The sequence below is a fragment of the Abramis brama genome (assembly GCF_963993115.1).
Source record: "Abramis brama genome assembly, chromosome: 3".
Classification (NCBI taxonomy): Eukaryota; Metazoa; Chordata; class Actinopteri; order Cypriniformes; family Leuciscidae; genus Abramis; species Abramis brama.
In genome coordinates, this window is record NC_139965.1 from 22,619,169 (window position 1) to 22,645,285 (window position 26,117).

Here is a 26,117-nt window from a genome sequence, read left to right on the forward strand (position 1 = left end):
TGTAGGCCTACTTGACTTATATTGAGAGAAAAGTCCAAGTATATTTGGCCTGTACTCGTACTCAATATTTTGATTGAGATATACTTAAAAGTAGGCTATAATTAAGTATTTAAAGTATACTTGGCTTGTGGTTGTGTTAACTCTTTTGATCGAGTAGCCCATTAAATATACTTTTTTTTTAAACATAGTTTTTCATATACAGCCTTATGAAACTTACATTGTTTGAAAATATTGATTAGAATATTGATATAAAACTCTGGATTAAGCCCCGTTCACACTACAAGCGACTTTATCGCTGCATGTCGCCAGTGGCTGGCGGTGAGGTCGTTAGTGGGCGTTCTCACTTCTGGTTGCCTAGTAATGACATTCACGGATGTTACGTGTTGTAGACATATGCTGAGTCCCAATTCGCATACTATCCGTCCTAAATAGTATGCGAAACTAGAATTAGTACGTCCCAAATCGTAGTATGTTGAAATGAGTATTCCCAAGATACCCGGATGGTCTACTATTTCCGGTTAGAATTCGAAGTGCAGATCAATGCACGGGACTCGTAAATTTTGGGGCATCTCGCCCGGGGGGCGGGGTTACGTCCTGCGTCACATCTCTCATGCGGGTTCTCGTCGACCAGGGTCAGCGCGCACCATAGCGCACACAGGCAGGCACAGAACTAGCTAGCGAACCTAGGTCTTAAATCTAATAAATTATGTTTTTTACAACACGTTTTTTGATGGAAAAGTGATGTTTAATCAGGAAATCAGGAATTGCGGTCTTTCAGTTTGTTTATCGTTACCTAGCTACCAAGGGTTTAAGTTGTACAAGATGTGCTGTAGCCTTAATTACAATGGCCAAGTCGCGTTTCATATTAACAGATGAATAGGCTTCGCTCAGTTTATTAAATACATCCAACCTGAAATGTCTCTTACAAACTATGAAGGGACAATGAATCAATACACTGACATGGCAATGCTAGACAGATAGCCTACTTTGTTTGCACAGTCCTACCGTGATTTTGTCACTCTTCTCTCCACTCCTAGACCTACGCTGCCGCACTAAGGCAAAAGGTCGTAACTTCAATTTTTGGCGAAAATGAGTTATTGTAATTTTTAGGACAATAAACATAAGTTTTATCATGTAGACAAACATCAAGTTTCAATTCGATTGTTTTTTGGGTGGAATAAGATTATGTTTTTGCCGTAACTTCAAAAGCCAAGGGGAAACTATGGTAGAAGCCCGTAACGTCAGTTACGGCGTTATGCCTTCGTTTCTTGCTGCTCCTGAACACTCGAATGAAGTTACGGGTGCGCTGCCGTGAAGTTACGGCACTCTGCCTTCTAACCGACCATCAAAGTATTGCCGCGCTGGAGTTACGGGGTTATGATGTAGCAATTAAATCACCTCAGACACACACGTACATTTTTCACAGTGATTGCTTTTGTTAGGTTTGAAGAATGGCATACTCTCGGGGGAAAATGATGGTGGAGATGGCTTTGAATCTTTAACATCCAATAATAGCTAGCGGTAGCCTTAAGCTAGCGATACTACTTCACAAACTAGACACAAACACTTTTCGAGCCATAATCAACAATTTATCCAGTAACAAGCGCTGAATAGAGCAGGCTTGTAGGATATCTTAATTCACAGCCCGTAATACAAATCTACATGTACAACTGAAATAAAATATGCTTCTCATAGCTAGCTCTCGCCTGCCAATGACAGTCCACTGACTGAAAACTACGCGAGTTGGTTGGTTGGAGCCGCAACGACACACCCATTATACACCAGCAACAGGAATAATTTAGAGCCATACCTTTTGTTGAACCTTGGTTAAAATCAGAGCCCATCTACGGAGAGCCTTGGCACTTCCTATTAGCCCCATTGTATAGATCTTGGTTGCAGTTCCATTAGAATTCCACAGGTGATCGCGGGCGAGTGCAGACTGAATGGGAGTCTATGGGGCTAGACGGCTAAATGTGTCTCTTTCACCCGATTGCCGTTGAGAAATCTCAGATTTTATTGTAGGTTTTGCAAGTTCAACATGGGTTTTAGGTCGAAAGTTGAATGAACGAGTACTTATTTCTTTTCGATTTCTTACAGGTTGAGTTGTTTTTGCCCATAACACGCTAGCATTCTGCTAATGACGTCAGCATTCTGACGTCATTGATATTTTAAAAGACTTTTTAAACCAAATAAGTGACTCTAAAAAATCTAACACCCAGCAATGTGTAATTTCTTTGCATCTCCTTTCGAATACAACATTCAAATTACTAGACAAAAAATTATATCCTGAGAAAAGTGGATTTTGAGGGTTTTTCGCCATAGACCTCCATTCATTCTGCACTCGCCTGCGAGCGCCCCCGCATGGACAGAGACGTGTTACTGCAGCCAGTCCAGAAACCGGAAGTAAGCAGAGAGTGCCAATTCTCTTCCTATTAGACATTCTCTGGTTAAAATCCATGTCAAACAACCGACGAGAAGGCAAATCCATTACATCCACCACGAGTTTTTAAAACTTGCTACCGGCTCTAAAACTGAAGTGTGTGTGTGTGTGCGCGTGCGTGCGTGCGTGCGTGCGTGAGAAAGAGAGAGAGAGAGGCGCGGACGCAGGCGTGGAATTCTGAAATAGAAACAGGCCTTAATGCAAGATTTTAGTCATGTCAATACACAATAAATAGAACATTTAATTAATAAATTAATCAATAAGTCAGGACAGCCCATTCATGCAGGTAGTGAAATAGTTCAATCAAATACAAATACACAGTAAAAAAAAAAAAAAGTCGTTGTTAACCTTAACCCGTTATCAAGTCAATTAAAATATATATTTCATGGTGTGCATGGTGTGTTAATTGTTTGTGTATGGTGTGTATGTTTTTTTGTTTGTTTTTTTGTAATGCAATGTTTTCAACATAGGGAAATATATACAGCATTTGTCAAAATTTCCCTTAACCTTAACCGACTTGACCTTTTTCAAGTCGAGCCCGAAGCAAACAGCATAAATTTGTATCTGTCGCGAGAGCCGGGATCGAACACAGGTCTCAAGTGCGAAAACCTAAGATTCTGCCACTAAGCCACGGGGGGAAAACACAATAGCGTTTGGTCAGCGAGAGTATAAGAAAGCATATACGACATTGAGAGCTCTTCGCACTCGGGAGTGCGGTGACGGTTGGAAAAACTATAGAATCTTTGACGGGTCCCCGCTGCTGCGCGCTGACCCTGGTCGACGAGAACCCGCATGAGAGATGTGACGCAGGACGTAACCCCGCCCCCCGGGCGAGATGCCCTAAAATTTATGAATCCCATCAATGCACACTCTAACGGCTAATATTGCCCACAACCCATTGCGTGCGGGAGGGAGGAGCTTTGTGGTGATGGTGGTGATGATGTAAACATGACAGGACGCAGCAGCGGAGATGCGCCCTCAGTTTTTAAGTGTAAGAATTCAAATGTTTAACCCTAATTAAAGCTATATTTAACCACACTGACTTATTTGTTGTAATACTGTGGCTGTACAAATGTTAACTTTATCAGTCCAACTAAAAGACACATGGTTACTACACTTTTACTATAGTAAAAGCATGGTTCATTTTCATCGGGGTATTTTTGAGTATTATACATAATGATGAAATTAAGTTTAAAATATGTTAAACAATAGTTATACTATAAACTTTAAATATTTTAACTCAGAAAATAAGTAGCTTTTGTTACACACATTGCACACGATTGCACATGAACGTCAGAACCAGCCGCCTCACAAACGACCTGCGTTTGGTTGATCTACGACGATGCCCTGCTTCACTCCTCAATTTGGTAGAACACATTGTAAATGTATTGTGGAAAAAAACGATGAGGAAAAAAAGATAAAAAGATGGGAATAGTAAATAAAATTATATTGGATATGAATGAATGAAATGTAAAATGTTTTGTTAACAGTCGCGGTGTGCGTAACTAGGCAACCACGTTCAAGTTCCCGTTGCATGACGTCATCGAAGTATGTCCCAGAACGTGCATACTCTTTTGCTACACACTCAAAAGTATGTACTTTTTCCTCACAAAAAAAGTACATACTTTTAGGTCGTAGTATAAGTAGGCGAATTGGGACTCAGCAATAGACTGTAAAAAAAGATGGACGACGCCCCTTCGCTCTCTTCCATTGATGAGAACTGAAGCCGCAAGAGTCCCGATATGGCGCTGACATATTGGAACTTGAGTCTGCGCAGTAGCGATCTCGGGACCAGACTTGCGCAGTAGTGAGCAGGAAGTAAAGCCGCGAAATCAACGCTCCGCCCTCACTCTCGCAGTATGCACTCAGGGAGAGTGGATTCTGCACACTTTTTAAAAAATGTATTGCAGTACGTCAAGAGGCTTGTTAAAATAAAGTAAATACAATCTCCTCAGTCCTCCGAAGATCCCGAAAAAAATGTCCGTTGGTGCTTCAGTGACTACTTCGCTCAGAGAACCTGTCAATCACAGCTGTCAATCATGACGTTACACCACCGCATCACGTAACTAACTAAAAAACAACTTATTTTTTAAACAGACACTTGAACTAACATCAGCGTGATAAAAACGACAGCAAATGAAAGAAACCACCTTTGGAAAAAAGATATTTGAAGTGTAATTTAATTGTTTAGTAGTTGGTCTCACGTCCCGTTGAATAACATGGGGAGGCGGGGCTTATGACCTATACTAGGACCAGTCACCGGGGGGCGATCGAGACGTTTTGGCTTCACTTTTCAGGGCTTGTGCGGCACGCTTGGGTTGTAGACAACAAATCTGTTTTCTTGCCGCTACAAGCTAACATTTTGGAAGGAAAAGTCTAAATATAAATGGAATCAGTACATAAAATGCATAATATTAAAGATGAATGAGAAACAGCGAGTGCCCTGTGCTATCGCGGCTATTTAACTGCAGAAAATGGGCAAATACTGGTCTTTCTGAGTTCACGAAACCATTCGGGCTCGGAGTCAGCACGGCGAGTACCACTGTATGTACACAGAGACATATCATAAATTATTGGACAGTTTCTGACTGCTAAAATAAACTTCTCATTCTTGCCTCGGTCAGACGCTGCACTGAAGAGTGACGGATCACGTGTGCTCCACTGACTTCACTCCTATTGGTTGTCGCTCGCGAAAGTCGCTCTTCATTTGCATAAAGTTAAACATTTCTCAACTTTGTCGCGTCGCCAGACACGCCCCATCCAGTGAGTAGTATCAGAGAATGTCTAATAAGGGGAGAAGTTCCACTCTCAGTAAACTTCCGGCTTCTGAACTGGTTGCAGTTCCACTCTGATTCCATATGAGGGCGCTCACAGGACGAGTGCAGAATGAATGGAGGTCTATGGCGCTATACACATCAAAATCCACTTTTCTCAGGATATAATTTTTTGTCTAGTAATTTGAATGTTGTATTCGAAAGGAGATGCAAAGAAATTACACATTGCTGGGTGTTCGATTTTTTAGAGTCACTTATTTGCTTTAAAAAGTCTTTTAAAATGTCAATGACGTCATACACACCGTACGACCAGAGATGCTGCTTTACAGCGTGTTATGGGCAACAACAACTCAACTTGTAAGAAATCGAAAGGACATAAGTACTCGTTCATTCAACTTTCGACCTATAACCCATGTTGAACTTGCAAAACCTACAATCAAATCTGACATTTCTCAACGGCAATCGGGTGAAAGAGACACATTTAGCCGTCTAGCCCCATAGACTCCCATTCATTCTGCACTCATGGACGATCGCCCCCAGTGGAACTCTGGTGGAACTACAACCAAAACTCGGTACAATAGGACTTAATAGGGAGTGGGTAGGCTCTCCGTAGACGGGCTCTGGTAGTATGAAGCTGCAGACTCGGAGCCTGCATCTACAGTCCCGCACCCAGAGTCCCGCATTCTCAGACCCCTCGTTTTTCGAGACAGCGCCTCCTATCAAATTGGATCGGATAAACATTTGAAGAACTTAAGCCGAAACGTGAGTATCGTCAATTTTATTTAGCGAATCATACTCATTCGATTTCTTTTTTAATCAAACTACTTTATAGCTCATCGATACACCAACATATGAATAGTCCATTTAATATTTAGTTTGTAACAAAATTTGAGCCGTTAATGTAGGCTATGTTTTTTCGCCGAAAATATTTTGATAGCTAACGTTAGCCTTTAACCTTGGACTTTTTGTAGACAAGCCATTGTAAAAATTTGATTAAAATTAGTTGATATAAAGTAGACCAATTAAATACATTAAGTGTGTTAATATTAATTACTTTACTTTATATAATTTATGTAGACTACTTAAATTAGTTTTTATTAAAATTAAGTATTAAAATTAATCAATATTAATTTAACTGTGATATGAAGTTGTTGCCAGCCATTTACAACTCATACAATTGCCTAATAATCAAATTTACTATGCCTTCACTATGTATTAACCAGTCTATATTAACATGTGAGCTAGAATGTGTCATTTGGCCTTTTGTTTGGGTTCCTTCTTTTAATTTGTATTGACTGAAATGTTTTATATATTATATATTATATATATTTATATATTATATATTTATATATTAATTAATTTATTTATATGGACAGGCCATCATTCATGGCCTATATGAGATGCAGGCATTATCCTGGCAGGACGCTGAGGAGGTGTTCCTCTGTGGCCCTATTCACTCTAGGTATGCTTGTAATTTGCATTTGCAAAAAAATATATTATTTATTATTACACAATATTTTTGACAATGACATTCATCTTTTATTTTAGTGAAGTCGAGGAATTTGACAGTGATTGCAAAAAAAGGAAAAAAGAAGGAGCATTCGCCCACCAGAAAGTAATTATTATGCATTTACATTACATTTTACATTTATTCATTTAGCAGACGCTTTTATCCAAAGCGACTTATAAATGAGGAGGGTTTTTTTAATGCAATTAAAGATGGAAAGTAAAGTCACTAACACAAGTCTTTCTTCCTTTTTTCTTTGCTTTGTCCTGTTTACAGCAAGATGATGTTTAGGTGATCGTTAAATAAAGTACAGAATTGTTTATTATTGGTGTTTTGTCTATTCTTTTTTGAGTTTTGCTTTGCATTCAAAATATCAAAAATGTTAGCAATGTTAGGTTTTGTAATGTTAGCATGGTATAATGTTAATTAGACCATTATAGGTTGAACTGAAAGAAAAATTCGAATTTGAATAATAAAAAAAAACATTGTAGCAATATTGTAGCAATATAATATCACATAATATTTTTCAGAAGATACTTCAATCTGTAATTGTATCACTTCCATCAGTAATTTTCTTTCAATTTCACCCACGCTCAAAAAATAACTAAGGGGTAATTTGTTAGTCAGAGAACACAATGAGTTTTTTTGGCACATGCATTAAGCAGGGAACGCAAATATTTATTTGGATAACTTTAAATAAAACGAGACCGTAATATAATATTGCATCCTATTGTTTTCAATGGCATTTGGATTAGGGTGTTATACGATCTTTGGAACAGCAGGAGGCGCTGTCTCGAAAAACGAGGGGTCTGAGAATGCGGGACTCTGGGTGCGGGACTGTAGATGCAGGCTCCGAGTCTGCAGCTTCATAATGTTGCATCCAGTCGCCAACGGTCGCGACCGCGCGTGTCGCCGGAAGTCGCCCGCTCCCCATTGAAAATGAATGGTATCGCGTCGCTTGGTCGCGTGTAGTGTGAACGTACCTTTACCAGGGTACTTTTCCCCACCATTGACTGAATTTTCCAGCTATCCATGTTTTCAATGTTATACGGTAGGGGGCGCTATGACACGTACTCTAGTACAGTCAGAATCTCCGGATCAAAACACAGGAGAAGAAGAAGCTGAAACAAGTGATAGAAGATTGCTCACACAAATGTAAAATAACGTGATCATCAAACATTAAACAGCATGTAAATCAAAACTGCTTAATGTTATCAAATGAAATGTCGAACCCATGAAGAGAAAACGACTGTGAAGCTTTAGGGGTGTTGGACTCGATCTTCTCCATCTGTTTTGATCATCGTTCTGAATCTGATCAAGGCGTAACTTAGTCTTTGACAAAAATGTGATTTTTCTCAACTTTTTTGTTTTAAAATGTTGCCTTTCTTTATGAAACTTACCGACATTCAAGTTGTAGTGGCCGTTTGTCAACAAACAAAAGAAAATTCAACTTAAATCAAACTTTCAAACGACAACTTCTAGCACCCTGGGCAGGCAAGAAATACCGGTTAGTCCAATTCCAGGCTGATTCAGAGTTTGTGGTTGGTTGGTTTATTGATTCCAACTGAGCAAACATCTCTCGCGCTGGTAAAAAAAACAAAAAACAAAAACAACATATGCCCATCACCCAGGTGCTACAGGCCACCTCCTACTTCCTACCTATATTTACCTTTACCTGTGCCCACTACTCCCCTCAGGAGTCTAAATCAAACATTGTAGTTATTAAACTAACCAAAAATAAAGACTAAACATATAAATAAAAACAATTTACTAAACAAACAAACAAAAGAATATTACCAAAATATATATTACTAATGTGAGCAAAATCATAACAGTAAACAAATTAATTAAAGTTACCACTACTGAAAGCAAACTAATGTAGCTCCAACACAAGTGTTGATAAAAAAAGTTGCATGAAGCTAATAACATTAAATTAAAGTACAGTTAAAGGTATTTTTCAAGTATAAAAAATAATATCTACATCTGAACATAGTAGTATACTGCAAGTGCAAAAATAATATATAAATAGTAAACTGTTACTATAATGTTATGTTCACTTAAAGAAAACTTACAAGTATACTTGCAAATTAGTAGTTTTCTGAGAGTACACTTCAGTGTGTACTTTCATAAACTAAAAAATGTACTACTTCTATTAAAATAGTAAACTACTAGTATACTTATAAGTTCACTTGTAGTATAGATGCATTACAAATGAGAAACCTAGTTGTGTACTTAAAGTTTACCACTGTTACACTTAAAGTACACTTAAACGTATACTTTTATATACTAAAAGTGGGCCAATTTAGTCCCAAGCAGTATTGAAATAGTACACTTACAAGTTTACTGCAAGTACACGTTTATATTAGTATACTTACTACATAAAGTATACTTAAAAATATACTTGAACATTACTTAAGTATACTTAATAAAATGAACTTGAAGTATACTTCTTTTTCGTAAGGGTAGGCCTGTGGGGTAAAACTGGGGTAGTCGCTTCTCACTATCATAATTACTGTAACAATGTTCTAAACATCACATCCATTGTTTACATTACATGTAATCTAACTAGGTGGTTGAATACAAGTTTTGGGACTTATATTTTTTAAATTGCCTCAAGTCAACATCAGCTAGCTAGCTAGCCAGTTGGCATCAGCTAACAATATTTTTCAAATAGGCTGATTTTCAGCATGGTTCATTATTAAATATTCATATTTATCTACTGTTATTTTGGCTTGTCTTTTAAATTTTAAGCTAAAACTAGCTTACTTGTACTCTGATTTTGCTGTAAATGTATAAAGCAAATTGCTTTGTCAGAGTGGGGGCATTTTACCCCACCTGTGGCAAAACGCATGCTTGGTACAAATTAATTTTTGTTTAAAGTATAATAACATGAAAACTTTGGACATTTTTCATACTTGTTTTATAATTTATGTCACTGTCACTAAAAACAACTATTCTAGACAAAAACTTTTTTTACACAGTCCTTAAAGGGGGCGTTTCCCCCCACTCTTACCTAACTATTAGAAGACTAGACTAACGCTAAATATGTGAAGACCTCTAAAGCCACCTCTGTCAAAAATGAGCTAATAATATTGAGTGAATGCTCTCCGTCTCCGCACATACGTTCATCAAATACTTTCACTTCAAACTCACTAAATTCCAGCCTTAGCCCCCTCAGAAATGCCGGTACTTGGGTAGAAAGAAACCTACACATGGATCGACCCTGATAAAAATGTTACTATTAAACAAAAACTTTAGACGGACTTAGAGGCTTTTGCATCTGAAGTCTTCATATGTTTAATAGAGAAATAAATATGTTTTATAGAGATATTATCTTTAGATGTAGGTAACAGTCAAGGGAGATGGGTGATAATCCAGTAGGGGGCAGTTATCTTAATTATTTTAACATAATGAGGTGGCTGTGTGACATAGCATGTTACTAGTAAATAGTGACATCTAGAGGCTGTTTTAATTGCACCATTTTCTCACATTATGGGACGAATATTGTTTGCCTTAAAGGCAGGGTAGGTAGAAATGGTCTAAAAATTTTATTTTTCAAATTTGTTTAAACTTTATGTACATATCAATACATAATTAAAATGTAAGTACTCTGAAAAAGAAAGTATCAAAATCGAGTGTCTGTAGACCTCTCACGACTGTTTTAAAGACATCTCATTATTTCCATTCACTCCACCCCCTCATTTCTGTGCTTCTTCCAAAGCCACGTCCCCAAAACACATGAACGCGCGACTCCGACCGCTGAGCTAGAGGACGCATTATTTACCTGAGACAAGCGGAGGGGAAGGGGCATTTTTTTTGCCTGGTTTGCCTTCACTAACTGCATATGCCGGTACTGTAAATTTAGATTGCTCTTTCTCTGCCATTGTTTTGGTATTCCTAGGTTCAGTGCCTTCTTCTTCTTCTTCGATAGATTTTATTGGCAGCTTGCAAACATAGTGCATTACCGCCATCTACTGGACGGAGGTGTGATCAGGTTCCGTGCCTCTCGCACTCCTCAAATCAAACGGTCGCGCGCAAGTGGGTAGGTGCTGTGTGGCAAAAGGGTGGTTGCCATGGTTGCGAGAGAGTGACAGTCGCCTAAGCCAATCCTTTGATTCGTCCCGAATCGAAATAATGAGCTGTGTTTAATACAGATTAAACGGTCTAGAGTCACTTGATTTTTATACTCTTTTTTTCAGAGTTCTTACATTTTAATTATGTATTGATATATATAGAAAGTTTTAACAAATTTGGATCTTTAATTTTTAATAAATCCTACCTACCCTGCCTTTAAAGGGTAGTTCACCCAAAAATGAAAGTTCCGTCATCATTAACTCACCCTCCAAACCTGTTATTTCTTCTGTTGAACACAAAAGAAGATATTTTTGAAGAATGTTGGTAACCAGACAGTTGACGGAAGTCACTTACTTCCATATAGGAAAAAGATACCATAGAAGTTAGCCGAAAAAGTGTGTTCTCATTTTTCATATTTACACAGTGTATTGAATGGAAAGCAAAGTTACAGTAGGCTGTACAATGTGTTAAATATATACGTGTATATATATATATATATATATATATATATATATATATATATATATATATATATATATTATATAAATTAAAACACACACACACAAACTGATCGTCTATTTTATTATTTTAAAATCACCTTTATCATAATCATCATCATTTTCAAATGTTTTGAGAGTACAAAAACAATACACAGTTCTGATTTTTCATAAAGGAAATCAGTTTTAACTGCTTCAATATGAGGTACTAGTCAGACTCCTCACTTCTTGTAATATACAAGGATGGAGTATTTTTCACAAATGATCTTGTCCATTCTACTCTTTCTGAGTCACTATCAGTGTTTTGCATTTAAGGTAGAGAAATATGCATAATTTCAACAAACCCCTTTTACTACATGTACAAAATACACCACATCTAAAACCCAGCTAGTAAAAATATCATTGTTAAAAAAATTAAAACCAAAGTAAGGTAATCTAAACTTTGCCTATAAGTAGTAATGCAGCAATACTAGTATATACAGTCAATGAGGGCAGCTTTGGTGTCATTTATGATCATACCCTAAAAGCATGCACATATAACATAATTTGCTTCTAAGCATGCAGTACAGTGCTTTAAATGATACCACACAACCCCACGGGACTTTGTAACCCAATATGACGCACCCCTCTGAGTGGAAAGCACTACAACCTCTCAAGAGATCAAATGTAATGGAAACTATTAGGTAGAAGAGGGCAGGCCAGGAAGGGCAAGGGGAGGGGTTGTGCTGGATTCATTCACCAGGGCCTCCACATGGAAGGATCGGCCCCTAGAAAGAAAGGGGGAAGGGCCGATTGTGCTGGAGACTGAGGGGAAGGAGAGCTGGGGGGAGAGGGCTGTTCTCTGGGTCTCTCTCTAATCAGTGGGACTCTGGGCGAGTGAGTGGGACTGGAGGGAGGGGAAGGAGATGTAGGGGATGGAGGGGTGTGCAGGTGGAGAGGGTGAGCCTGTAAGGAAGGCAGGTTTAGAGGGGAATGGGTCGGGGACAGGGGAACAGGACTCGGGGTGCCAACAGACCTTGTGCTACCAGCCTCAGTGCTGATATGGGGAAGAGATTTCAGCAAGTGGTTTAGCAGACGTGCACCCAGAGTCTTGTCCATCCCAGGGCAGCTCAGGAGCAGGTTGTGCACCTCATGCATGCATTGAATGTACCCGCTACCGTATCTTTGTCGAGACTCAAACCCAGTGCCTGGACCGTGACTACCACCTGAAAATCAAAGCAAAATAGAAGCATGGGAGTGATTTTACCCCATGTAATCATAATAAAATCCTGCACACAGTTTCCTTTGAGAAAAAGAATCGTCTGAAGTCTTTATTCAGAGGCAAAAAATAAGAAAGTGCTCAGTGCATACCAACAAAAAAAAAGTGCACAGTGCAAAGGCAAAACATGTACTGCCGTCGAATCATCATCAGTACACATATAGATTTACATATAGATTAAGCACCTGATCTTATTTATAGATCTTTTAGCATACTTTTAAAACTAAATCTTATCAATTATTCTAATACATGCACATTGAAATCGGGGAAAAAATATAGTTGTATACTTCAATAATATGATATATATAAAAAAAAAATTATGTAAACAATCATACATTTCCCCTTAAAGATCAGTAGAGTTTGTTTACATGTTTGAAATAATATTAACTTAAAATGTACGGGGTGGAAAAAGTAGGCTACAATGGTTTTAGCCCAGAAAGTCTGCCTAACCTGGTCCGTGACCTCTTTGAAGGTTCTCCATGTGCTGAACTGTTATCTCAAGAACATCAGCCTTCTCCAATTTAGATTGCTGTGGGAAAAGTTAAAGGAAAAATGCATTTAAATGTATTTATGTAAAAAAATTTTTTTATAAATGCATTAAAATGATTTGAATTATATTGGTGCAAATAGATTTCAAATATAAAGAGTAATGATATTTATTTGGGTCACTTACATCCAAATTGTAGGCATCCACCATTATACCCTTTAGTTGCTCAAGGCTTGAGTTTATCCTCTCTCTGCGTCTTTTCTCTATCAAGGGTTTCCGCAACTAAAATTATAAACAAGCTGGTTTTAGTGTGTATGAAATATTCATTAGACATCCTCAAGGGATTAATTCACTACCAATTTGACAATGCAAGTCTCACAATACACATGCCAATTCTGTAAGGTGCATGTCTGAAGTGTGAAACATTCTCTGGACATCCCAAATGACTTCATTAAATGTGATTATTTAACATAAACTACTGTAAAGTCTTGACTAAAGTTACTCAGTCATGTCAGTAGTTATTTGAGATTCAATACTTTATCACTGTCAAACTCTCACAGCAGTATCCTGCTTGAAATGTATCAACTGATTTGAGCCAATAAGAGCCAATCATTTTAAGACTGCATGACAAAAAAAAACAAAAACAAAAAAACATGCTAATTGCAATTTCTTTTCAAGTATAAGGTTTACATATTCATAAGGAACTACTCAATATCTAAAAGTTAGATACTAACTAAACAATGTTTAGACTTGCAAAACAATCTAATTGTTTTATGAAATAGCCCATTTAGTAAGTGCTACTGCTATTTCTGACATTTAGGTCTTATGTTTCCTTCAATATAAAATTACCATGCAGAGGACGCTCAAACAGCATGTCTGGAATTTGTGCATATAGCTAACTTTATAAAGCTGCTCTGTAAGGTTGTCTAAATATGTCCCTGTTTCATGTTCAGTTATTTAGACGCTTTTTACTTGTATGCCCCATGAACAAATGAGTACATATTTTGACATAGTTGCATTAAACAACATAAAATGACGACAGCGTAGTCACATACCTTTCGCTCTTCTTTTGCGTTGAAATTCTTCTCCGGGCCATTGCCGATATTGGAGGCCGTCATTATTCTGCACTTCTAGTTAAAAACAAGAAACTTTTTCGCTTTCCCACGACTATTTCGGAATGTTTGCGGTGGCGTAGGCTTGATAAAACTAGGAACTAAACAAGCTCACTTAACCTCGTTTAACATGTACTCTCACTCCCCCTCAAACCTCCACCCACCGAAATTACCATGACAATGCATGGGTGCTTTTTGCTGCACAATTTCCCACAGTCTCGGGTTCGGCCTATTAAATAGAACGAATCCCACGTTCCACGCATAGTGCGAAGCACTGAGATGAAACACAGAGTTCAAAAGTTTGATTTCACAAGTGACTCATTTTCAGAACACGCAATTTGACTCAACAGAAGAAAAGAAAAAAAAAATGAAAGTGGCTCTCACAGTATGAAACACTAAAATTAAAACTGATATTAGTACAATAAGGATGCACCTGTGGATGCATACAATTATGTATTATCCTGTTAAATTCTGTCCTTTAACCTGGTACACTGAAAAAAATTATTAGTTGAATTTAATAAAAAAAAATTATCGTAAGTGGTTGCATTCAATTGATTTTACCTACATTTAAACAAATGCATTAAGTTGAACTAAAATTGATTAAGTTCAACTTAATGCATTTGTTTAAATGTAGCTAAAATCAATTGAATGCAACCACTTACGATAAAAAAAAGATTAAATTCAACGAATCATTTTTTTTTCAGTGTTTATAGCATATAGGTAAGGACATTAAATGCATTTAAAAACATATATTTCACTGTTGAATTTTAGATGCAATGTTATTCAATTTGTAAATAAAAACAAGAATGGGGTATCCGCTACCCCAACAAAGACAGAGGATGGTAAAGGTTGGAGGATGGTAACGAGCAACAATAGCAAAGAAATCTTAGTTTTTAAGTGTTTTCACAGTGGGAGAACTACTATTATCTCCTAGTTCCCCACCCCTTCCTCCACAGCGCGCGACCCATCCCCTCTACCCCTTAAGGCCTTCACCATTGTTCTTTTCACCTACGGGACGGGCACACTCCACTGAGGCACGCCAAGATCTCTTTTTCTGCTGTTGTCCGGCCATAATGACCCACAGTCAACGGAATAATAGACAGGGTGCCAAATCCCTAATGGCCATCTTAAACTCTTCAGGAGCCCAGAAAAACACAGTGCCCACAGAAAGACTGATTCGATTAAATATGAGAATTGGTTGTGATTAATTGACAGTTTGCTGTCACCAACCAGGAAAACACGTGTAAAATTAAACATTAGTAGAATGTTTGTTTGCTTGTGAACGGAAACGTTTTTGGAAAAAAGGCAGTAAAAATGTAGCCTATAGGCTACACCCTAGAAATGAATAGAAACAGCCTAACATTTAAAATATAGCCTACATGAAAAAAATATTAATCAGCTGTAGCCTAGGCTGCACGTCAATTTTTAAAGACAAATCCGTTTGTTAAAAAAAGCTTCAAACTTTGGTTTCCAATGGCTCACGAAACCACTAAACACTCGTAGCCTATTGTGGATTTTCTTATAGGTTTTTCACAGCAACCCACATTTTGAGGTTTGCAACATAAATTGCACCATGTAAGCCTACTAACACTGTACAGGTAGGCTATAGGCCTAGGCTAAGTAGCTAGGCTACTGTAAAGTTTTCATTTCTGAATAATTGGTTTCGTGTTTATAGCTTGGGGAAAATTAAGATTTAAATGACTTAGAATATCGACTTGCAATAAATCAACAAAAAATAATCAACACGATCATGAATAGCCTATAATAGGGCCTATTTGAGCCCTTAATCGTTAATTACTAATACAAAGTTAGTTAATTCGACAGACAAATGTGTTCCATTATACAACAGTTGCTAGTAAATTATTTGATTTAGTCTACCACCAGGGGGTGTTCAATTTACAACAATGACGTTAGAGTGCGAAAAGAACGCATGAGCAGATAATGCAACCTATACTCCTGGCTCTGATGCGCATGGCCTCGACTCGAGAACTTCTGCATTCAGAAAGTATGTAAGGTAGTTCACACGGGCCACTTTTGGGTAAGTCAGTCAAGCACTAAGACACGTTGTGGGTATTTACATGCATCTGTATCAATATCTTGGTAACACTTTACAGTAAGGTTCATTAGTTAACATTATGAAATAACTATGAACTAACAATGAGCAATACATTTATTACAGTATTTTTTTTTAATGTTAGTTAATAAAAATACAGCTGTTCATTGTTTGTTAATGTTAGTTCACAGTGCATTAACTAACGTTAACAAATACAACCTTTTATTTTAATAATGTATTAGTAAATGTTGAAATTAATGTTAACTAAGATTAATAAATGCTGAAGAAGTATTGTTCATTCTTAGTTCATGTTAACCATGGTAGTTAACTAATGTTAACTAATGAACCTTATTGTAAAGTGTTACCAATATCTTTATTTATTTTGGTATCAAGATTTTATCCCTGAAAATCGGACCTATCCACTCTATAAGTGATCTATAGGGGTGAAATCAGGTTTATTGGGACACTTTCCCCAGTCATCTCAATGGTAAAAAGTGTCCCAATCACCCTGAATTCACCCCAGTGCTTAATGCTGCTTGTCCAATGAAATGTGCTTCTTTAATGACAAGTTGTTGTTGTTGTTGTTGTTGTTGTTGTTGTTGTTGTTGTTGTTGTTGTTGTTTTCTCTTTGACATCTCTAGAAGAAAATCACCATGGATGGATAACAATAATTAAAACTGCAAAAAGAGAATATTAATCACTTTTATTAACATATTTACACATGGGAATATTTGCGTTATACCAAAGACTTAAGGAACTGTGGTTATACTCAGAACAAGCTATGTGCACCAGGTCAAACGGATGTGGTAGAGAGGGGGAAGGGTGTGGAGACATGCAGAAAAGAGGTTTTTTTTTTACTATTTAACAATACTAATAGCAAAACTTTCTAAGCAATTATCTAAGCACATATGTCCATATGCTATTTTATGGAAAAGTAACACAATTTCTAAATTACACACATGCAAAATTATCATGCACAAGTAGGTTACTTACAAATAGTAACATTTAAAAATACAACAAAAACACCACTGCTGCATTAGTACCTTACAACTAAAAAGCTATGAATCGTTAACAAAATGTAGAAACTTTACAAATATGTAAATGTGGATATAATGCTCTAATCTAACTGTCTTAGAACATGTTCTCTGTAAATAATTACCCTAATTTGTCAATCATGTTTGATTTGACATAACACATTACAATGGCTTCCCAGTGAGAGTCCTTTTTGAAAACAAAACGAGTGGTTCCACATCAATGGCTAAACGAGTCATTTACTTTCTCATAAATGCATATGTGAGAAAAAACAATGCCCTCTAAAAGGAGTCTAGACTTTACAGAGCACTCATTTTTGCACACACTGTGTGCATGCAGTCAGCAACTCACCCAGAAGGGTGAAGACTTGTGGCTTCCTTTTTTCTTTTCATTTTTTGAGTCATATGCAAGTGATCTATCACCCCATCTACATCTTTCCTTCCTATTAAAGCAGATAGCGAACGGTAATGTAAACTGTCACTAAGCATGAGACCTGCATGAAGGTTTTTTTTTTGTTGAGTTGAGTTGAGGTGGCGCTTACGTTGTGAGCGGGGCACGTGAACGGTTGTTTCCGTCCGAGCTGTGACTGTTCATTTGCCATATTCTGCGTACAGGCTTAACATCCATTTTTCTTCGAAACGTCTCTGTTGTGAAGTAGTACACCAGGGGGTCCAGCATTGCATTCAGGCAAGCTATCATGTGGCTGTACTGGTAAGCTGTTAACAGTGAGCTTGATGTATGGGGAGGCTCATAGGCTTTAAGTAGCACAAGCATAACGTGATACGGCAGAAAACAGAACAGAAAGATCGCCAAGTTAGTTATTATCATCCTTTTAATCTTTCCGCTGTCTACTAGGTCACTGGTCTGAACAGCCGTGCTTTTGCTTATAGCCCGGAGGAGCCCCCATGAGCTGAGAATCATAACGGTTAGTGGGATCCCAAACCCAACAATTAGCGTGGAAATGAGATTAGATGTTTGAGTGGCATACGTAGGAAAATTTCCAAAACACGTGCTGTTGTTGCACTCTTTGGGATGTTTGAAATAGATCGGAAAGCTCGTTACGGTAGTTAGGATCCAGATTCCCAGACACACACACCATGCTTTCTTGCGGCCCTCACGGACGTGAGAAGACAACGGGAAGCAGACTGCTATGCAACGGTCAAAGCTAATGCACATGAGGAGCAAGATGCTGCCATACATGTTACTTAGCAGTATTAGACCGGTAATATCACAGAATTTCTTGTTCAGATCCCCCAAACCCCCGTGGTAATAGATCCTCACTGGAAGCGTACAAACCAGAAGAAGATCAGCAAAGGCTAGGTGAATCATGTACACGGTGGTGTGCGACCGTGATTTAGAGTTGCGGAAAAAAATGACAAGCGCGGTGAGGTTGAGGGTCAGTCCACATATGAAGACCACTGAGTACACAGCAACAAAAACCACATTCTGGACTGATGTTGAATTCGAACATGTATAATTTAACATTGCTGATCTTAGGATTTACCTCCTTGACTAGTCTTTAATAGCCTGTAATGACAGAGAAACAAAGGGTTGTGTTATGAAATGTTATAAAAGGCTTATCAATCTCAAAAGAAACTTGCACCAAGAAGGGATCTCGGTTTTTATTTAGGCTACATGCAGAAGTTCTTCAAAGAATTGCAAGCATATCTTGCGTCATAGGAAACTTTAAAAAAGGGTTGAAGAGTATTTCCTCCAACTCAAAGCATTTCGAAACCAGTAGCCTATATTTTTTAAAGATCAAGTGACATGAACATCTCATAAAGTGTACAATGTGCATCTCAGATCTTGCCAGAATTCTGTACAAGGGTTATGTGAGATAAAGAATAAAAATGAAAAACTCTTTTGGTACATTTTATGCTGTTTGTACTGTAGGCTACATCCCTTGTTTTTACCGTAGAACAGAAGATGGGTTAACAAAATGTCAAAGTTATCAAATTTTATTTGATATCAAGTTATCAAGTTGCCGTTTTGCTTAGTTTATTTAAATATATGTATAGTCTAATACTTGCACACTAAATAAAAAAAATACATTTAAACTAACATGTCTTAATTATATATATATATATATATATATATATATGTATATATATATATATATATATATAAATTATATATATATATATATATATATATATATATATATATAAAGTTTCCGGACACATTTTCTCAGTCCATTATTCAATATGACATATGCAAACAGTGTTTCATTTACATACACAAGTAATTAAAAGTCAAGCCTGCCCATGTAGACATGGTATTTCCTTATTTGAAAAATGAAAACATATGGAAAATGATTATGTGGATGTTGTAAATACACTCACCGTTTTTGTTATGTAGAAGAGAGTTTCTTTTTGGTTGGTAGTTGGTACTGATGCAAGACGGTTCTTATGTTGCAGTCTCATTAAGGGCCTTAACTTCAGGAAATGAGTTTGCGGTGCATGTGCCAGTCATTTCTGCCTTCTTTTTAATTATCTTATGCAACATCAAACAACTACATAGAAAAGCACTTCTCATCCAAAAACGACATTGAACTTCTCAATAATATGTGACATAGATTATCAAAAAAGAGAAACAAGCACTAAAATAGCCAAAACCTGTTAAAAGTTTTATTTAGAATAAAATGTGTTAAACATCTGGGTACATTAAGATCACAGTCAAAAAAGGTCTGCCTGACATAAATGTTAATACGAACCACCCAATCCTTCCTTAAAATTTATATGTAAATATAAATACATTAATTTTAACATAACATTGAACTATTATTTAAAAGATATCTAAATATTTTACAAAATAAAATAAGAAAAATACAACTTTAACTATTTACATTTATACAACAAATGAACCCATTTTTTTTCCACATGGATGGATCAGTGGGTTTCTGGACACATTTTCTCAGTATGACATTTTCTGATGCAAACATTTTCTCAGTACGACATATGCAAACAATGTTTCAATTGAGAAGATATAATGTTAATCAGTAGAGTAAGTTTTACAGGTCCTTTCTTGTTAATTACTGTTCACTTCCACATTTGCTAATGGTCACCGATCGATCCTGAAGACAAGTGTCTGGTAATAAATCTTGATCCTGTGTTATCTGGTCTTTTGTCCTATTGAAGTTATGCCAGCTATATGAATAAAGCATAATTTAGACCCACTATCAGATCATTTTATAAGGTACCATGCTGAAACCATAAATCAATATTGCAAAACCATCAGCAAAAAAAATGCAGTAAATGAATAACTGATTGACCTTTAGAAATCAAGTCATCTTTATATACAGTACATACCTCTTTGCGATTGCATGTACCACAGATGCAGCCAAAGAGGCCGTTGAACACCTGAAATACACAGAGCAGCAGTTCTAAACAAGCAGCCACCAGCAGGGCGGCAAACAGGCCGATGTTAAACTCCACGACATTTTTTGGCTCTTTGCAAGTGTCCCACATTTCAAAGTTTCCCAAGTAGTTTTCATTGCTGCAAAATATGTCAAATAAATATATAATGATAATAATAAAAAGAACAACAAATAAAGACATTAAAGGGACAGTTAACCAAAAAAAAGTCAATTCTGTCATTACTCACCCTCACATCTTCCAAACCCGTAAGACTTTAGTTTATCTTCAGAACACAAATGAAGATATTTTTGATGAAATCTGAGAGCTTTCTGTCCCTCCATTGACAGCCTACGCAATTACCACTTTAACGCTTCAAATAGTTCATAAAGAAATCGTAAAACTAATTCATTTGAATTGAGTGGTTTACTTCAAATTTCCTGAAGAGACTAGATTGCTTTATATAATGACAGATTTAATTTAGGCTTTTATTCACATTTGAACATTGAACATTTTATGTGAATAAAAGCCTAAATTCAATGTTCAGTTAATAAGCTGCTAGATTCATATGGATTAGTTTTACAATTTCTTAATGAACTTTTTTGAAGCGTTAAAGTGGTGGTTGTGTAGATGTCAGTGGAGGGACAGAAAGCTTTCAGATTTCATCAAAAAGATCTTCATCTGTGTTCCGGAGATGAACGAAGCGGGGTTGGAACAACATGTCTGAGGGTGAGTAATTAATGACAGAATTTTCATTTTTGGGTGAACTAACCCTTTAAAAGCAGTTAAGTGCCACAAACTATTTTGATGTACACTATTATATTATGCATTTTTGCACCCAAAAAAGTTATATTTTAGTTGTCATGACTATTTTTCTCTTTATGAGCTCTAGAATTGTTTTCTATAAATGTTCTTTTTAAACTGGAGAGGATGTTTTGAGTTGGACCAATCATTTTCACACCTGTTCATGAATGGTCTGCTCCATTGATCATCTTCAGTCAAGCAAACTGGTCCATTAATCAATGCAAGCACAGCTATAATACCACTGTACAGAGCACCAGCCACACCAATTTTAGCAAAGATAATGGACAGGAACATCTATAATAGACAGAAAGAACACAACCGACTTAGGTCAGTTAAAGGTTCACTAAATGGAAAAATGTAAGCATTTTGTTTATGTTAAAAATTTACATTTTCACCATAGTGGTTCATAGTGGTTTCACCAGCAAACAGTAAAAGCAAATGTCTTTGTTTATATTTCAAATATCTTTGATTATTTTTGTTCATTTTCAAATATCTTTGATTATTTTCAATCTTACATAATAAAGTCGACGAAATTTTTTTGGGGGCGACATAAGGGTAAGTAAACGACAATGTGTTCCTTTTGGGTGAACTATCCCTATAAAATGATGAATATTCCTAGGTAAAGCTGACACACCTGCTTTCCTTCACTCTCGGAAAATAAAGTACATAATTGTACCTTTAGGGGTACAATGGCTTGTCACTGGGGCTGTACCCTCATTAATTCCAATTTGTATTGGGGTACAATATTGTACCTTAACCTTTAAAAGAAACTGTACATATATGTACCTTTTAATGCTTTTTGACCATCAAAAAGGTACATAATGTACCTTGAGGTCCAATAATAAGGCCTATGGGGTACGTTAGTGTAGATTGTACCTTGGGAGACAGAAATGGACTCCTACTGTACCCCTATTTCTGACAGTGTTCTTAGGCACTAATTCAATTAAAGTCAAGAGTGTAGTCCTAGAGAAATAAATCGAATCTGTGACCCTAGCAGAACTCACCCCACATCGGTTTGCACAGCAGCCTTGCCTCCCAGTGCTATGGATGTGAATCGCAGGAATCAATACCTAAAAGAGAAAAGCAGTAGCCATATCAACATAAAAGTATGCTGAAGAAGAGATATAACCTACAGTGTATTCCAGAAGCCAGGATGGATGCACTAAATAGTGCCAAGAAACTGGTCAGACAACACCAACAGAAATGTCAAGGGAAAACTCCATAACAATACAATGAGATATAGAATTTCCTTACCAAGATACCTCCTCCAACAACGCCTCCCATGTATACGATCTCATCCGTAAGACGGTAGAGCCCCTCTGCTTCCTCCTTTGAATAAATGGTTTTCAAATCAGGGAAAAACAGAAAAATGTTGCAGATGATGGACAGCAGTGCCAGCGGATAGAGGCTGATGCCAATAAACTTGGCACACTTTCCTGTACACATGATGTAAATATTCTGTTTTGTTTAGGCTCAGAAATATTAAACAGACTTTAAGCGTGTTAGACTTTATTCTCGAGTGCTAAGTTGATGAGAGGACAGATTATAAATACTCTATGTGACAAGACTAACACGCCTGACGTCAGGTCAGGTACTGATGTCACGTCAGGTATATGATGTCACATCTTTATCATATATTGGTTGCCATAAAAATGACTGTACTTTGAACAGCCAATGTCACTCTTTCCAAAACAGTCCTTAGAAACATACTGAATGATGCTATTAGACAGAAAACTGTTTTGCACAAAGGAGACATTGTTCTTACATAATGCTTTTGTTATTGCTAGCCAATTATCCATATAAAGTGAAGAGGTGCAATGCTTGAAATTATATCTATTCATGGGCATCATGTGACATTTGTAATATCCTGGAATCTGTCTTGGATCATTTGATCAATGAATGTTATCTGCTGTTGGAGGTGGGGGTCGGTGTGTTTGTGGCTCTTTACTGAACTCTGAACCTTTCAGTGCACTTATGTACAGATCCCACATGCCCTCTAATCAGGAATCTAAACAGTTATTTTATGTAATGACAGCATACGTCAAGCCTACTGAGAAAGGGATCAAGGTACAGATATGTGAACATTTCTATTATTAGAACATTTTGTATTTATTATAACCGCTAATCTAATTTTTAAGATGGGATCATTTAAATATAAATAGTTGAACAAATACTCCATTTAGAGAAATCAAGTCCAAATTGGTTCTCATTGTGTTCACCACAACCACCAATTACCTCATCACCACAAGACAAGCTTACAGTGCAATACAAAAAAAGTGTGCTGGGACTGACACTATCTTTGGTTAACCACTGTGGGAAACATTTGATATTAATAAACTTTACCTGAACTTAATGTTAAGCATGATGCACAAAGCAGCAATAGCCTAACGAGTCACCACTTCTTTCAACAATCAATTTACATCCATTATTTCTGACTGCACTCTAGTGGAGTAAATGTGCTAATACTCTGCTTGAATAGGAATTCATTTCTGGAGCAATGTTTTGGTGATTTGGGATGAGTATGAGAAGAAAACACATGAAAATGCTATAATTCACATTTAAACTGACACAGATAAATCATAAAACATATATTTTGATGGGTTACAGCAAATGGCAGTATGATGCAATGAATTAACATTTAGGTCATAAAAAAAACGTGTAAATGGTTTTTTATTACTTGATAGCTGTTTTTAATTGCCTATTATGATTGTACTTAAATGGATAGTTCATCCAAAAAAGGAAATTCTGTCATCATTTACTCACCCTCAAGTTGTCCCAAACCTGTATACATTTCTTTGTTCTGCTGAACACAAAAGAAGATATTTTGAAGAATGTTTGTAATCAAAAAGTTGTGGGACACCATTGACTTCCATAGTATGGGGGAAAAAAATAATGCCCCACAACTGTTTTGTTACAAACATTCTTTAAAATATCTTTGTGTTCAGCAGAACAAAGAAATTTATACAGGTTTGGAACAACTTGAGAGTGAGTAAATGATGACAGAAATTCCATTTTATCCCTTTCCATTAACTATCCCTTTAACTGTTTAAAATTACAAACATTCACAACAGCAATTTTAATTTAATATTACCCATAATAATTTTACATAATATTTTTTACTTAATTACCCTTAATTTTGTATTACCCATATAAAGAATTAAGATGGCACACATAAAATCTCCATCTATAAATTATTTTGTGGAAGTACAATCAAACCTTGACCTCATTTATACTACTCATTTACTACTGACTGCTACTACATCATCAGTTATATCTTCCACAACCATCTTTTGACACATGACTCACAAATAAGCAAAAGCCTAAACATAACTGCAAAAGCAAGTGGGTCAGTGGCTTGAGCAGTCAGTACACTGAAAAACCCACAGTTAACATTCATGAATAAAGTGATTCCATTTCACACCCACAGTAGAGTAGCAACTCATTTTCACTGTAATATATGTCATATACTGTAATATACTTATGAATGGTTACACCATGCAGTTAAGTGTGTGAAAATACCTAATTTGAACTAAAAAGGAATGGCCAGTAGCCTAATTTGAAATACATTTGAAAAATATGTGAACAGAATGGTACGAGTCAACACCAATGTGCTATTTTAAAATTATTGTGCCACATTGGTGATATAAATTAATGTGTTCTTTGTTTCATAATTGCTCTGTCTATGACTCAACCTCAGGTCCAAGATTACGTCAATGTCATGATTGCTTGTGCACTCTAAATAATGGCCCATGTCCAGGAATTATTACATCCGCCATCTGTAATGCCTTCTGTCGGTTGGTCTCTTGTATCTGAGGGTTCTCGCTCAGCTCCTTCCAGGAGTCTTCATCATGGCAACGTTCAAACAAGTCTCCAGCGACAAGGACTGCACCCTCTGATGTTCCCTTTACCAGGACACTGACATCTCTGCCCATGTGGCCAGGTGTTGGAATGATGGATACCTTTTGGATAAAGTGGATTACCAAATTAGTGTTTACTATATATATTAGAAGTTACTTCACTTTGCTAGTCTAGTTATGGCCCTATATGACATATGAATAACTTACAAAATCATCAATAGGGTATGGCTGTCCCTCAGCCAGCTGGTTTGGTAGATATCGATCCCCCACGCTTATGTCGCATCCCACAATTATTTTGGCGTCTGGAAACAACCCCAAGTTTCCCACGTGGTCAGAGTGGCCGTGGGTTCCGACTACTATAGCAACACTTTCTGTCGTCATACCATTCTCCTTCAGCTTTTCGACCAGAAAGTCTCGGTCCCAAGGACCCCCGGTGTCTACTAGAATATTTTGTGGTCCAGTAATCAAAGAAATGGTACCGTCAGCTCTAAACGAGCCGTCTGGCTCAGCTGTGCAGAAGCCCTCTTTCAATACTGAGACGCAATACGGGTGGCCTGAAATGTTGGAATTGATGCCAGATTCACTTTTTCTTATTGAGCGAGGCATATCCATTTGAGCCTGAGTAATCGGGATAATAATTCAATGGAACAAAAAGTTTACAACAGCTTAAATGTTATATTCAGTATCGCTTCATATACTTCTACGGAAAGTTACTAAGGACAAACTAGAAAGGGGGACATTTAGATTTTGGCGTTTATGGTACAATCGCGCCCCCTTTTGCTGGTAGAAGGACAAATCAAATTTTATAAACACAAATAATAATAATAACAGTAAATAATTATTCATGAAGTGATATTTTGTGTGACCTC

The 26,117-nt window shown here is 36.9% G+C and overlaps 4 protein-coding genes and 1 long non-coding RNA gene across 6 annotated transcripts; 1 reads left to right on the forward strand and 4 right to left on the reverse strand.

The window, feature by feature from the left end:
• The first annotated feature begins 4,772 nt into the window (after nucleotides 1-4,772).
• LOC311080130 lies at nucleotides 4,773-7,040 on the forward strand. The gene is made up of 4 exons (XR_014605524.1): nucleotides 4,773-5,976; nucleotides 6,591-6,676; nucleotides 6,763-6,829; nucleotides 6,998-7,040. It is a non-coding gene; the product is annotated as an uncharacterized lncRNA (long non-coding RNA).
• Nucleotides 7,041-11,358: 4,318 nt separating this feature from the next.
• Nucleotides 11,359-14,306, reverse strand: her8a (hairy-related 8a). The gene is made up of 4 exons (XM_084108637.1): nucleotides 14,093-14,306; nucleotides 13,224-13,319; nucleotides 13,001-13,079; nucleotides 11,359-12,497 (listed from the first exon to the last, which is right to left on the reverse strand). The coding sequence occupies exons 1-4, from the start codon at nucleotides 14,153-14,155 to the stop codon at nucleotides 12,028-12,030; spliced, it is 708 nt and encodes a 235-aa protein (XP_083964763.1). The 5' UTR covers nucleotides 14,156-14,306; the 3' UTR covers nucleotides 11,359-12,027.
• Nucleotides 14,307-16,890: 2,584 nt separating this feature from the next.
• On the reverse strand, nucleotides 16,891-19,697 carry LOC311078573 (lysophosphatidic acid receptor 6). Its single transcript, XM_084107462.1, has 2 exons — nucleotides 19,577-19,697; nucleotides 16,891-18,761 (listed from the first exon to the last, which is right to left on the reverse strand). Exon 2 carries the CDS (start codon nucleotides 18,717-18,719, stop codon nucleotides 17,772-17,774), a length of 948 nt encoding a protein of 315 aa, XP_083963588.1. The 5' UTR covers nucleotides 18,720-18,761; nucleotides 19,577-19,697; the 3' UTR covers nucleotides 16,891-17,771.
• Nucleotides 19,698-19,847: 150 nt separating this feature from the next.
• tm4sf21b (transmembrane 4 L six family member 21b) lies at nucleotides 19,848-23,401 on the reverse strand. Of its 2 annotated transcripts, none has more exons than XM_084109382.1 (5): nucleotides 22,646-23,401; nucleotides 22,396-22,461; nucleotides 21,549-21,685; nucleotides 20,543-20,593; nucleotides 19,848-20,380 (listed from the first exon to the last, which is right to left on the reverse strand). In XM_084109382.1, the coding sequence occupies exons 1-5, from the start codon at nucleotides 22,835-22,837 to the stop codon at nucleotides 20,266-20,268; spliced, it is 561 nt and encodes a 186-aa protein (XP_083965508.1). In that variant the 5' UTR covers nucleotides 22,838-23,401; the 3' UTR covers nucleotides 19,848-20,265. The 2 variants fall into 2 exon arrangements, with proteins under 2 accessions (XP_083965508.1, XP_083965507.1); XM_084109381.1 differs by having other exon boundaries at nucleotides 20,543-20,729.
• Nucleotides 23,402-23,964: 563 nt separating this feature from the next.
• mblac1 (metallo-beta-lactamase domain containing 1) lies at nucleotides 23,965-25,980 on the reverse strand. Its single transcript, XM_084109380.1, has 2 exons — nucleotides 25,456-25,980; nucleotides 23,965-25,350 (listed from the first exon to the last, which is right to left on the reverse strand). The coding sequence occupies exons 1-2, from the start codon at nucleotides 25,858-25,860 to the stop codon at nucleotides 25,108-25,110; spliced, it is 648 nt and encodes a 215-aa protein (XP_083965506.1). The 5' UTR covers nucleotides 25,861-25,980; the 3' UTR covers nucleotides 23,965-25,107.
• Between the last annotated feature and the right edge of the window lie 137 nt (nucleotides 25,981-26,117).